Source organism: Triplophysa dalaica, chromosome 2 (assembly GCF_015846415.1).
Source record: "Triplophysa dalaica isolate WHDGS20190420 chromosome 2, ASM1584641v1, whole genome shotgun sequence".
NCBI lineage: Eukaryota > Metazoa > Chordata > Actinopteri > Cypriniformes > Nemacheilidae > Triplophysa > Triplophysa dalaica.
The window spans coordinates 4111297-4127252 of record NC_079543.1 but is presented as its reverse complement, the minus strand read 5'-3'; the positions used below and the strand labels follow the sequence as shown (position 1 = coordinate 4127252).

The 15956-nt window shown below is 50.1% G+C and overlaps 1 protein-coding gene across 1 annotated transcript; it reads left to right on the top strand.

The window, feature by feature from the left end:
- Nucleotides 1-1176: 1176 nt before the first annotated feature.
- Nucleotides 1177-15452, top strand: LOC130436407 (mucin-2-like; the record flags this gene model as incomplete). Its single annotated transcript, XM_056767035.1, has 11 exons — nucleotides 1177-1560; nucleotides 3628-3964; nucleotides 5552-5706; nucleotides 6097-6461; nucleotides 7083-7228; nucleotides 7886-8140; nucleotides 8235-8323; nucleotides 11266-11637; nucleotides 12474-13374; nucleotides 14185-14718; nucleotides 14872-15452. Coding segments are annotated over 11 exons (4119 nt in total), but the record flags the coding sequence as incomplete, so codon positions are not given.
- Nucleotides 15453-15956: the final 504 nt, after the last annotated feature.

Genomic DNA, 15956 nt, shown 5'->3' with positions numbered 1-15956 from the left:
TATACGTAATATATATTAATTCTTGGATTTTATATTTCTGTTTTGTCCTACCCCTTCTTCTTTCTAACCTTTTCAGAAACCCATGCTCCACCTTCTTGTTCAAATTCCAATTCAAAGTCAAAGGATCCAAAATGTAAGAGCCCCACCACAACCTCAAGCCCCTCCACGACAACATCAAGTCCCACCACCACAACCTCAAGTCCCACCACCTCATCAGGCCCCACCACAACATTAAGTCCCACCACCTCAACATCAAGCCCCACCACAACCTCAACTCCCAGCACAACATCAAGCCCCACCACAACCTCAACTCCCACCACAACCTCAAGTCCCACCACCACGTCAGGCGCCACCACAACCTCAAGTCTCACCACCACAACATCAAGCCCCACCACCACAACATCAAGCCCAACCACCACAACCTCAAGTCCCACCACCACAACTTCAAGTCCCACCACAACAACCTCAAGTCCCACCACCACAACAACAAGTCCCACCACAACAACCTCAAGTCGCACCACAACAACATCAAGCCCAACCACCACAACATCAAGCCCCACCACCACAACATCCAGCCCCACCACCACGTCACGTGCCACCACCATGTCAGGCGCCACCACAACCTCAAGTCTCACCACCACAACCTCAAGTCCCACCACAACAACATCAAGTCCCACCACCACAACAACAAGTCCCACCACAACAACCTCAAGTCCCACCACCACAACAACAAGCCCCACCACCACAACACCAAGCCCCACCATCACAACCAGAAGTCCCACCAAAACGTCAAGCCACACAAAATCAAGTTCAGAGGAGGATTCTACTGGCGAATCACAAGAAAAAAGCACTAGTAAGTTTTACAATCTCTTTTTTAGTCAATTTCCTTTTACTGAGTTTTTGAATGTGTTCATTGTAACAGTCACATGATATACATAATATATATTAATTCTTGGATTTTATATTTCTGTTTTGTCCTACCCCTTCTTCTTTCTAACCTTTTCAGAAACCCATGCTCCACCTTCTTGTTCAAATTCCAATTCAAAGTCAAAGGATCCAAAATGTAAGAGCCCCACCACAACCTCAAGCCCCTCCACGACAACATCAAGTCCCACCACCACAACCTCAAGTCCCACCACCTCATCAGGCCCCACCACAACATTAAGTCCCACCACCTCAACATCAAGCCCCACCACAACCTCAACTCCCAGCACAACATCAAGCCCCACCACAACCTCAACTCCCACCACAACCTCAAGTCCCACCACCACGTCAGGCGCCACCACAACCTCAAGTCCCACCACCACAACAACAAGTCCCACCACAACAACCTCAAGTCCCACCACCACAACCTCAAGTCCCACCACCACAACTTCAAGTCCCACCACAACAACCTCAAGTCCCACCACCACAACAACAAGTCCCACCACAACAACCTCAAGTCCCACCACAACAACCTCAAGTCCCACCACCACAACAACAAGCCCCACCACCACAACAACAAGTCCCACCACAACAACCTCAAGTCCCACCACCACAACAACAAGCCCCACCACCACAACACCAAGCCCCACCACAACATTAAGAACCACCACCTCAACATCAAGCCCCACCACAACCTCAACTCCCACCACAACTTCAAGTCCCACCACCACGTCAGGACCCACCACAACATCAGTTCCCATCACAACGTCTGGCCCCACAACGATGTCGGACGCCACCACAACCTCAAGTCTCACGACCACAACATCAAGCCCCACCACCACAACATCAAGCCTCAAAACCACAACATCAAGCCCAACCACCACAACCTCAAGTCCCACCACCACAACCTCAATTCCCACCACAACAACCTTAAGTCCCACAACAACCACAAGTCCCACAACGACCTCTAGCCCCTCCACTACAACCTCAAGTCCCACTACCTCTTCAGGCCCCACCACAACATTTAGAACAACCACCTCAACATCAAGCCCCACCACAACCTCAACTCCCACCACAACCTCAAGTCCCACCACCAAGTCAGGACCCACCACAACTTCAGCTCCCATCACAACGTCTGGCCCCACAACCACGTCGGACACCACCACAACCTCAAGTCTCACCACCACAACATCAAGCCTCACCACCACAACATCAAGCCCCGCCACCTCATCAGGCCCCACCACAACATTAAGTCCCACCACTTCAACATCAAGCCCCACCACAACCTCAACTCCCAGCACAACATCAAGCCCCACCACAACCTCAACTCCCACCACAACCTCAAGTCCCACCACCACAACCTCAAGTCTCACCACCACAACCTCAAGTCCCACCACCACAACCTCAAGTCCCACCACCACAACTTCAAGTCCCACCACAACAACCTCAAGTCCCACCACCACAACAACAAGTCCCACCACAACAACCTCAAGTCCCACCACCACAACAACAAGCCCCACCACCACAACACCAAGCCCCACCATCACAACCAGAAGTCCCACCAAAATGTCAAGCCACACAAAATCAAGTTCAGAGGAGGATTCTACTGGCGAATCACAAGAGAAAAGCACTCGTAAGTTTTACAATCTCTTTTTTAGTCAATTTCCTTTCACTGAGTTTTTGAATGTGTTCGTTGTAACAGTCACATGATATACATAATATATATTAATTCTTGGATTTTATATTTCTGTTTTGTCCTACCCCTTCTTCTTTCTAACCTTTTCAGAAACCCATGCTCCACCTTCTTGTTCAAATTCCAATTCAAAGTCAAAGGATCCAAAATGTAAGAGCCCCACCACAACCTCAAGCCCCTCCACGACAACATCAAGTCCCACCACCACAACCTCAAGTCCCACCACCTCATCAGGCCCCACCACAACATTAAGTCCCACCACCTCAACATCAAGCCCCACCACAACCTCAACTCCCAGCACAACATCAAGCCCCACCACAACCTCAACTCCCACCACAACCTCAAGTCCCACCACCACGTCAGGCGCCACCACAACCTCAAGTCCCACCACCACAACCTCAAGTCCCACCACCACAACCTCAAGTCCCACCACCTCAACATCAAGCCCCACCACAACCTCAACTCTCACCACAACCTCAAGTCCCACCACCACGTCAGGACCCACCACAACATCAGTTCCCATCACAACGTCTGGCCCCACAACCACGTCGGACGCCACCACAACCTCAAGTCTCACCACCACAACATCAAGCCCCACCACCACAACATCAAGCCTCACCACCACAACATCAAGCCCAACAACCACAACCTCAAGTCCCACCACCACAACGTCAATTCCCACCACAACAACCTCAAGTCCCACAACAACCACAAGTCCCACAACAACCTCTAGCCCCTCCACTACAACCTCAAGTCCCACTACCTCTTCAGGCCCCACCACAACATTAAGAACCACCACCTCAACATCAAGCCCCACCAAAACCTCAACTCCCACCACAACCTCAAGTCCCACCACCACGTCAGGACCCACCACAACTTCAGTTCCCATCACAACGTCTGGCACCACAACCACGTCGGACACCACCACAACCTCAAGTCTCACCACCACAACATCAAGCCCCACCACCACAACATCAAGCCCAACCACCACAACCTCAAGTCCAACTACCACAACCTCAAGTCCCACCACCACAACTTCAAGTCCCACCACAACAACCTCAAGTCCCACCACCACAACAACAAGTCCCACCACAACAACCTCAAGTCGCACCACAACAACATCAAGCCCAACCACCACAACATCAAGCCCCACCACCACAACATCCAGCCCCACCACCACGTCACGTGCCACCACCATGTCAGGCGCCACCACAACCTCAAGTCTCACCACCACAACCTCAAGTCCCACCACAACAACATCAAGTCCCACCACCACAACAACAAGTCCCACCACAACAACCTCAAGTCCCACCACCACAACAACAAGCCCCACCACCACAACACCAAGCCCCACCATCACAACCAGAAGTCCCACCAAAACGTCAAGCCACACAAAATCAAGTTCAGAGGATGATTCTACTGGCGAATCACAAGAAAAAAGCACTAGTAAGTTTTACAATCTCTTTTTTAGTCAATTTCCTTTTACTGAGTTTTTGAATGTGTTCATTGTAACAGTCACATGATATACATAATATATATTAATTCTTGGATTTTATATTTCTGTTTTGTCCTACCCCTTCTTCTTTCTAACCTTTTCAGAAACCCATGCTCCACCTTCTTGTTCAAATTCCAATTCAAAGTCAAAGGATCCAAAATGTAAGAGCCCCACCACAACCTCAAGCCCCTCCACGACAACATCAAGTCCCACCACCACAACCTCAAGTCCCACCACCTCATCAGGCCCCACCACAACATTAAGTCCCACCACCTCAACATCAAGCCCCACCACAACCTCAACTCCCAGCACAACATCAAGCCCCACCACAACCTCAACTCCCACCACAACCTCAAGTCCCACCACCACGTCAGGCGCCACCACAACCTCAAGTCTCACCACCACAACATCAAGCCCCACCACCACAACATCAAGCCCAACCACCACAACCTCAAGTCCCACCACCACAACTTCAAGTCCCACCACAACAACCTCAAGTCCCACCACCACAACAACAAGTCCCACCACAACAACCTCAAGTCGCACCACAACAACATCAAGCCCAACCACCACAACATCAAGCCCCACCACCACAACATCCAGCCCCACCACCACGTCACGTGCCACCACCATGTCAGGCGCCACCACAACCTCAAGTCTCACCACCACAACCTCAAGTCCCACCACAACAACATCAAGTCCCACCACCACAACAACAAGTCCCACCACAACAACCTCAAGTCCCACCACCACAACAACAAGCCCCACCACCACAACACCAAGCCCCACCATCACAACCAGAAGTCCCACCAAAACGTCAAGCCACACAAAATCAAGTTCAGAGGAGGATTCTACTGGCGAATCACAAGAAAAAAGCACTAGTAAGTTTTACAATCTCTTTTTTAGTCAATTTCCTTTTACTGAGTTTTTGAATGTGTTCATTGTAACAGTCACATGATATACATAATATATATTAATTCTTGGATTTTATATTTCTGTTTTGTCCTACCCCTTCTTCTTTCTAACCTTTTCAGAAACCCATGCTCCACCTTCTTGTTCAAATTCCAATTCAAAGTCAAAGGATCCAAAATGTAAGAGCCCCACCACAACCTCAAGCCCCTCCACGACAACATCAAGTCCCACCACCACAACCTCAAGTCCCACCACCTCATCAGGCCCCACCACAACATTAAGTCCCACCACCTCAACATCAAGCCCCACCACAACCTCAACTCCCAGCACAACATCAAGCCCCACCACAACCTCAACTCCCACCACAACCTCAAGTCCCACCACCACGTCAGGCGCCACCACAACCTCAAGTCCCACCACCACAACCTCAAGTCCCACCACCACAACCTCAAGTCCCACCACCTCAACATCAAGCCCCACCACAACCTCAACTCTCACCACAACCTCAAGTCCCACCACCACGTCAGGACCCACCACAACATCAGTTCCCATCACAACGTCTGGCCCCACAACCACGTCGGACGCCACCACAACCTCAAGTCTCACCACCACAACATCAAGCCCCACCACCACAACATCAAGCCTCACCACCACAACATCAAGCCCAACAACCACAACCTCAAGTCCCACCACCACAACGTCAATTCCCACCACAACAACCTCAAGTCCCACAACAACCACAAGTCCCACAACAACCTCTAGCCCCTCCACTACAACCTCAAGTCCCACTACCTCTTCAGGCCCCACCACAACATTAAGAACCACCACCTCAACATCAAGCCCCACCAAAACCTCAACTCCCACCACAACCTCAAGTCCCACCACCTCATCAGGCCCCACCACAACATTAAGTCCCACCACCTCAACATCAAGCCCCACCACAACCTCAACTCCCAGCACAACATCAAGCCCCACCACAACCTCAACTCCCACCACAACCTCAAGTCCCACCACCACGTCAGGCGCCACCACAACCTCAAGTCCCACCACCACAACAACAAGTCCCACCACAACAACCTCAAGTCCCACCACCACAACCTCAAGTCCCACCACCACAACTTCAAGTCCCACCACAACAACCTCAAGTCCCACCACCACAACAACAAGTCCCACCACAACAACCTCAAGTCCCACCACAACAACCTCAAGTCCCACCACCACAACAACAAGCCCCACCACCACAACAACAAGTCCCACCACAACAACCTCAAGTCCCACCACCACAACAACAAGCCCCACCACCACAACACCAAGCCCCACCACAACATTAAGAACCACCACCTCAACATCAAGCCCCACCACAACCTCAACTCCCACCACAACTTCAAGTCCCACCACCACGTCAGGACCCACCACAACATCAGTTCCCATCACAACGTCTGGCCCCACAACGATGTCGGACGCCACCACAACCTCAAGTCTCACGACCACAACATCAAGCCCCACCACCACAACATCAAGCCTCAAAACCACAACATCAAGCCCAACCACCACAACCTCAAGTCCCACCACCACAACCTCAATTCCCACCACAACAACCTTAAGTCCCACAACAACCACAAGTCCCACAACGACCTCTAGCCCCTCCACTACAACCTCAAGTCCCACTACCTCTTCAGGCCCCACCACAACATTTAGAACAACCACCTCAACATCAAGCCCCACCACAACCTCAACTCCCACCACAACCTCAAGTCCCACCACCAAGTCAGGACCCACCACAACTTCAGCTCCCATCACAACGTCTGGCCCCACAACCACGTCGGACACCACCACAACCTCAAGTCTCACCACCACAACATCAAGCCTCACCACCACAACATCAAGCCCCGCCACCTCATCAGGCCCCACCACAACATTAAGTCCCACCACTTCAACATCAAGCCCCACCACAACCTCAACTCCCAGCACAACATCAAGCCCCACCACAACCTCAACTCCCACCACAACCTCAAGTCCCACCACCACAACCTCAAGTCTCACCACCACAACCTCAAGTCCCACCACCACAACCTCAAGTCCCACCACCACAACTTCAAGTCCCACCACAACAACCTCAAGTCCCACCACCACAACAACAAGTCCCACCACAACAACCTCAAGTCCCACCACCACAACAACAAGCCCCACCACCACAACACCAAGCCCCACCATCACAACCAGAAGTCCCACCAAAATGTCAAGCCACACAAAATCAAGTTCAGAGGAGGATTCTACTGGCGAATCACAAGAGAAAAGCACTCGTAAGTTTTACAATCTCTTTTTTAGTCAATTTCCTTTCACTGAGTTTTTGAATGTGTTCGTTGTAACAGTCACATGATATACATAATATATATTAATTCTTGGATTTTATATTTCTGTTTTGTCCTACCCCTTCTTCTTTCTAACCTTTTCAGAAACCCATGCTCCACCTTCTTGTTCAAATTCCAATTCAAAGTCAAAGGATCCAAAATGTAAGAGCCCCACCACAACCTCAAGCCCCTCCACGACAACATCAAGTCCCACCACCACAACCTCAAGTCCCACCACCTCATCAGGCCCCACCACAACATTAAGTCCCACCACCTCAACATCAAGCCCCACCACAACCTCAACTCCCAGCACAACATCAAGCCCCACCACAACCTCAACTCCCACCACAACCTCAAGTCCCACCACCACGTCAGGCGCCACCACAACCTCAAGTCCCACCACCACAACCTCAAGTCCCACCACCACAACCTCAAGTCCCACCACCTCAACATCAAGCCCCACCACAACCTCAACTCTCACCACAACCTCAAGTCCCACCACCACGTCAGGACCCACCACAACATCAGTTCCCATCACAACGTCTGGCCCCACAACCACGTCGGACGCCACCACAACCTCAAGTCTCACCACCACAACATCAAGCCCCACCACCACAACATCAAGCCTCACCACCACAACATCAAGCCCAACAACCACAACCTCAAGTCCCACCACCACAACGTCAATTCCCACCACAACAACCTCGAGTCCCACAACAACCACAAGTCCCACAACAACCTCTAGCCCCTCCACTACAACCTCAAGTCCCACTACCTCTTCAGGCCCCACCACAACATTAAGAACCACCACCTCAACATCAAGCCCCACCAAAACCTCAACTCCCACCACAACCTCAAGTCCCACCACCACGTCAGGACCCACCACAACTTCAGTTCCCATCACAACGTCTGGCACCACAACCACGTCGGACACCACCACAACCTCAAGTCTCACCACCACAACATCAAGCCCCACCACCACAACATCAAGCCCAACCACCACAACCTCAAGTCCCACCACCACAACCTCAAGTCCCACCACCACAACTTCAAGTCCCACCACAACAACCTCAAGTCCCACCACCACAACAACAAGTCCCACCACAACAACCTCAAGTCGCACCACAACAACATCAAGCCCAACCACCACAACATCAAGCCCCACCACCACAACATCCAGCCCCACCACCACGTCACGTGCCACCACCATGTCAGGCGCCACCACAACCTCAAGTCTCACCACCACAACCTCAAGTCCCACCACAACAACATCAAGTCCCACCACCACAACAACAAGTCCCACCACAACAACCTCAAGTCCCACCACCACAACAACAAGCCCCACCACCACAACACCAAGCCCCACCATCACAACCAGAAGTCCCACCAAAACGTCAAGCCACACAAAATCAAGTTCAGAGGAGGATTCTACTGGCGAATCACAAGAAAAAAGCACTAGTAAGTTTTACAATCTCTTTTTTAGTCAATTTCCTTTTACTGAGTTTTTGAATGTGTTCATTGTAACAGTCACATGATATACATAATATATATTAATTCTTGGATTTTATATTTCTGTTTTGTCCTACCCCTTCTTCTTTCTAACCTTTTCAGAAACCCATGCTCCACCTTCTTGTTCAAATTCCAATTCAAAGTCAAAGGATCCAAAATGTAAGAGCCCCACCACAACCTCAAGCCCCTCCACGACAACATCAAGTCCCACCACCACAACCTCAAGTCCCACCACCTCATCAGGCCCCACCACAACATTAAGTCCCACCACCTCAACATCAAGCCCCACCACAACCTCAACTCCCAGCACAACATCAAGCCCCACCACAACCTCAACTCCCACCACAACCTCAAGTCCCACCACCACGTCAGGCGCCACCACAACCTCAAGTCTCACCACCACAACATCAAGCCCCACCACCACAACATCAAGCCCAACCACCACAACCTCAAGTCCCACCACCACAACTTCAAGTCCCACCACAACAACCTCAAGTCCCACCACCACAACAACAAGTCCCACCACAACAACCTCAAGTCGCACCACAACAACATCAAGCCCAACCACCACAACATCAAGCCCCACCACCACAACATCCAGCCCCACCACCACGTCACGTGCCACCACCATGTCAGGCGCCACCACAACCTCAAGTCTCACCACCACAACCTCAAGTCCCACCACAACAACATCAAGTCCCACCACCACAACAACAAGTCCCACCACAACAACCTCAAGTCCCACCACCACAACAACAAGCCCCACCACCACAACACCAAGCCCCACCATCACAACCAGAAGTCCCACCAAAACGTCAAGCCGCACAAAATCAAGTTCAGAGGAGGATTCTACTGGCGAATCACAAGAAAAAAGCACTAGTAAGTTTTACAATCTCTTTTTTAGTCAATTTCCTTTTACTGAGTTTTTGAATGTGTTCATTGTAACAGTCACATGATATACATAATATATATTAATTCTTGGATTTTATATTTCTGTTTTGTCCTACCCCTTCTTCTTTCTAACCTTTTCAGAAACCCATGCTCCACCTTCTTGTTCAAATTCCAATTCAAAGTCAAAGGATCCAAAATGTAAGAGCCCCACCACAACCTCAAGCCCCTCCACGACAACATCAAGTCCCACCACCACAACCTCAAGTCCCACCACCTCATCAGGCCCCACCACAATATTAAGTCCCACCACCTCAACATCAAGCCCCACCACAACCTCAACTCCCAGCACAACATCAAGCCCCACCACAACCTCAACTCCCACCACAACCTCAAGTCCCACCACCACGTCAGGCGCCACCACAACCTCAAGTCCCACCACCACAACCTCAAGTCCCATCACCACAACCTCAAGTCCCACCACCACAACTTCAAGTCCCACCACAACAACCTCAAGTCCCACCACCACAACAACAAGTCCCACCACAACAACCTCAAGTCCCACCACAACAACCTCAAGTCCCACCACCACAACAACAAGCCCCACCACCACAACACCAAGCCCCACCATCACAACCAGAAGTCCCACCAAAATGTCAAGCCACACAAAATCAAGTTCAGAGGAGGATTCTACTGGCGAATCACAAGAAAAAAGCACTAGTAAGTTTTACAATCTCTTTTTTAGTCAATTTCCTTTCACTGAGTTTTTGAATGTGTTCGTTGTAACAGTCACATGATATACAAAATATATATTAATTCTTGGATTTTATATTTCTGTTTTGTCCTACCCCTTCTTCTTTCTAACCTTTTCAGAAACCCATGCTCCACCTTCTTGTTCAAATTCCAATTCAAAGTCAAAGGATCCAAAATGTAAGAGCCCCACCACAACCTCAAGCCCCTCCACGACAACATCAAGTCCCACCACCACAACCTCAAGTCCCACCACCTCATCAGGCCCCACCACAACATTAAATCCCACCACCTCAACATCAAGCCCCACCACAACCTCAACTCCCAGCACAACATCAAGCCCCACCACAACCTCAACTCCCACCACAACCTCAAGTCCCACCACCACATCAGGCGCCACCACAACCTCAAGTCCCACCACCACAACCTCAAGTCCCACCACCACAACCTCAAGTCCCACCACCACAACTTCAAGTCCCACCACCACAACCTCAAGTCCCACCACCTCAACATCAAGCCCCACCACAACCTCAACTCCCACCACAACCTCAAGTCCCACCACCACAACTTCAAGTCCCACCACCACAACCTCAAGCCCCTCCACGACAACATCAAGTCCCACCACCACAACCTCAAGTCCCACCACCTCATCAGGCCCCACCACAACATTAAGTCCCACCACCTCAACATCAAGCCCCACCACAACCTCAACTCCCAGCACAACATCAAGCCCCACCACAACCTCAACTCCCAACACAACCTCAAGTCCCACCACCACGTCAGGCGCCACCACAACCTCAAGTCCCACCACCACAACCTCAAGTCCCACCACCACAACCTCAAGTCCCACCACCACAACCTCAAGTCCCACCACCACAACTTCAAGTCCCACCACAACAACCTCAAGTCCCACCACCTCAACATCAAGCCCCACCACAACCTCAACTCCCACCACAACCTCAAGTCCCACCACCACAACCTCAAGTCCCACCACCACAACCTCAAGTCCCACCACCACAACCTCAAGTTCCACCACCAAAACTTCAAGTCCCACCACAACAACCTCAAGTCCCACCACCTCAACATCAAGCCCCACCACAACCTCAACTCCCACCACAACCTCAAGTCCCACCACCACAACTTCAAGTCCCACCACCACAACCTCAAGTCCCACCACCACAACCTCAAGTCCCACCACCACAACTTCAAGTCCCACCACAACAACCTCAAGTCCCACCACCTCAACATCAAGCCCCACCACAACCTCAACTCCCACCACAACCTCAAGTCCCACCACCACAACTTCAAGTCCCACCACCACAACCTCAAGTCCCACCACCACAACCTCAAGTCCCACCACCACAACTTCAAGTCCCACCACAACAACCTCAAGTCCCACCACCTCAACATCAAGCCCCACCACAACCTCAACTCCCACCACAACCTCAAGTCCCACCACCACAACTTCAAGTCCCACCACCACAACCTCAAGTCCCACCACCACAACCTCAAGTCCCACCACCACAACCTCAAGTCCAAACACCACAATTTCAAGTCCAACCACAACAACCTCAAGTCCCACCACCACAACCTCAAGTCCCACCACCACAACCTCAAGTCCCACCACCACAACAACAAGCCCCACCACCACAACACCAAGCCCACCCATCACAACCAGAAGTCCCACCAAAACGTCAAGCCACACAAAATCAAGTTCAGAGGAGGATTCTACTGGCGAATCACAAGAAAAAAGCACTAGTAAGTTTTACAATCTCTTTTTTATCAATTTCCTTTTACTGAGTTTTTGAATGTGTTCATTGTAACAGTCACATGATATACATAATGTATATTAATTCTTGGATTTTATATTTCTGTTTTGTCCTACCCCTTCTTCTTTCTAACCTTTTCAGAAACCCGTGCTCCACCTTCTTGTTCAAATTCCAATTCAAAGTCAAAGGATCCAAAATGTACGAGCCCCACCACAACCTCAAGCCCCTCCACGACAACATCAAGTCCCACCACCTCAACATCAAGCCCCACCACAACCTCAACTCTCACCACAACCTCAAGTCCCACCACCACGTCAGGACCCACCACAACATCAGTTCCCATCACAACGTCTGGCCCCACAACCACGTCGGACGCCACCACAACCTCAAGTCTCACCACCACAACAGCAAGCCCCACCACCACAACATCAAGCCTCACCACCACAACATCAAGCCCAACAACCACAACCTCAAGTCCCACCACCACAACGTCAATTCCCACCACAACAACCTCAAGTCCCACAACAACCACAAGTCCCACAACGACCTCTAGCCCCTCCACTACAACCTCAAGTCCCACTACCTCTTCAGGCCCAACCACAACATTAAGAACCACCACCTCAACATCAAGCCCCACCAAAACCTCAACTCCCACCACAACCTCAAGTCCCACCACCACGTCAGGACCCACCACAACTTCAGATCCCATCACAACGTCTGGCCCCACAACCACGTCGGACACCACCACAACCTCAAGTCTCACCACCACAACATCAAGCCCCACCACCACAACATCAAGCCCAACCACCACAACCTCAAGTCCCACCACCACAACCTCAAGTCCCACCACCACAACTTCAAGTCCCACCACAACAACCTCAAGTCCCACCACCACAACAACAAGTCCCACCACAACAACCTCAAGTCCCACCACAACAACCTCAAGTCCCACCTCCACAACAACAAGCCACACCACAACACCAAGCCCCACCATCACAACCAGAAGTCCCACCAAAATGTCAAGCCACACAAAATCAAGTTCAGAGGAGGATTCTACTGGCGAATCACAAGAAAAAAGCACTAGTAAGTTTTACAATCTCTTTTTTAGTCAATTTCCTTTTACTGAGTTTTTGAATGTGTTCGTTGTAACAGTCACATGATATACATAATATATATTAATTCTTGGATTTTATATTTCTGTTTTGTCCTACCCCTTCTTCTTTCTAACCTTTTCAGAAACCCATGCTCCACCTTCTTGTTCAAATTCCAATTCAAAGTCAAAGGATCCAAAATGTAAGAGCCCCACCACAACCTCAAGCCCCTCCACGACAACATCAAGTCCCACCACCACAACCTCAAGTCCCACCACCTCATCAGGCCCCACCACAACATTAAGTCCCACCACCTCAACATCAAGCCCCACCACAACCTCAACTCCCAGCACAACATCAAGCCCCACCACCACAACATCAAGCCCAACCACCACAACCTCAAGTCCCACCACCACAACCTCAAGTCCCACCACCACAACTTCAAGTCCCACCACAACAACCTCAAGTCCCACCACAACAACAACAAGACCTACCACAACAACCTCAAGTCCCACCACAACAACCTCAAGTCCCACCACCACAACAACAAGCCCCACCATCACAACCAGAAGTCCCACCAAAATGTCAAGCCACACAAAATCAAGTTCAGAGGAGGATTCTACTGGCGAATCACAAGAAAAAAGCACTAGTAAGTTTTACAATTTCTTTTTTAGTCAATTTCCTTTTACTGAGTTTTTGAATGTGTTCGTTGTAACAGTCACATGATATACATAATATATATTAATTCTTGAATTTTATATTTCTGTTTTGTCCTACCCCTTCTTCTTTCTAACCTTTTCAGAAACCCATGCTCCACCTTCTTGTTCAAATTCCAATTCAAAGTCAAAGGATCCAAAATGTAAGAGCCCCACCACAACCTCAAGCCCCTCCACGACAACATCAAGTCCCACCACCACAACCTCAAGTCCCACCACCTCATCAGGCCCCACCACAACATTAAGTCCCACCACCTCAACATCAAGCCCCACCACAACCTCAACTCCCAGCACAACATCAAGCCCCACCACAACCTCAACTCCCACCACAACCTCAAGTCCCACCACCACGTCAGGCACCACCACAACCTCAAGTCCCACCACCACAACCTCAAGTCCCACCACCACAACTTCAAGTCCCACCACAACAACCTCAAGTCCCACCACCACAACAACAAGTCCCACCACCACAACCTCAAGTCCCACCACAACAACCTCAAGTCCCACCACCACAACAACAAGCCCCACCATCACAACCAGAAGTCCCACCAAAATGTCAAGCCACACAAAATCAAGTTCAGAGGAGGATTCTACTGGCGAATCACAAGAAAAAAGCACTAGTAAGTTTTACAATTTCTTTTTTAGTCAATTTCCTTTTACTGAGTTTTTGAATGTGTTCGTTGTAACAGTCACATGATATACATAATATATATTAATTCTTGAATTTTATATTTCTGTTTTGTCCTACCCCTTCTTCTTTCTAACCTTTTCAGAAACCCATGCTCCACCTTCTTGTTCAAATTCCAATTCAAAGTCAAAGGATCCAAAATGTAAGAGCCCCACCACAACCTCAAGCCCCTCCACGACAACATCAAGTCCCACCACCACAACCTCAAGTCCCACCACCTCATCAGGCCCCACCACAACATTAAGTCCCACCACCACAACCTCAACTCCCAGCACAACATCAAGCCCCACCACAACCTCAACTCCCACCACAACCTCAAGTCCCACCACCACGTCAGGCACCACCACAACCTCAAGTCCCACCACCACAACCTCAAGTCCCACCACCACAACTTCAAGTCCCACCACAACAACCTCAAGTCCCACCACCACAACAACAAGTCCCACCACCACAACCTCAAGTCCCACCACAACAACCTCAAGTCCCACCACCACAACAACAAGCCCCACCATCACAACCAGAAGTCCCACCAAAATGTCAAGCCACACAAAATCAAGTTCAGAGGAGGATTCTACTGGCGAATCACAAGAAAAAAGCACTAGTAAGTTTTACAATCTCTTTTTTAGTCAATTTCCTTTTACTGAGTTTTTGAATGGTTCGTTCTAACAGTCACATGATATACATAATATATATTAATTCTTGGATTTTATATTTCTGTTTTGTCCTACCCCTTCTTCTTTCTAACCTTTTCAGAAACCCATGCTCCACCTTCTTGTTCAAATTCCAATTCAAAGTCAAAGGATCCAAAATGTAAGAGCCCCACCACAACCTCTAGTCCCACCACCACAACCTCAAGTCCCACCACCTCATCAGGCCCCACCACAACATTAAGTCCCACCACCTCAACATCAAGCCCCACCACAACCTCAACTCTCAGCACAACATCAAGCCCCACCACAACCTCAACTCCCACCACCACGTCAGGACCCACCACAACATCAGTTCCCATCACAACGTCTGGCCCCACAACCACGTCGGACGCGACCACAACCTCAAGTCTCACCACCACAACATCAAGCCCCACCACCACAACATCAAGCCCCACCACCACAACATCAAGCCCAACCACCACAACCTCAAGTCCCACCACTACAACCTCAATTCCCACCA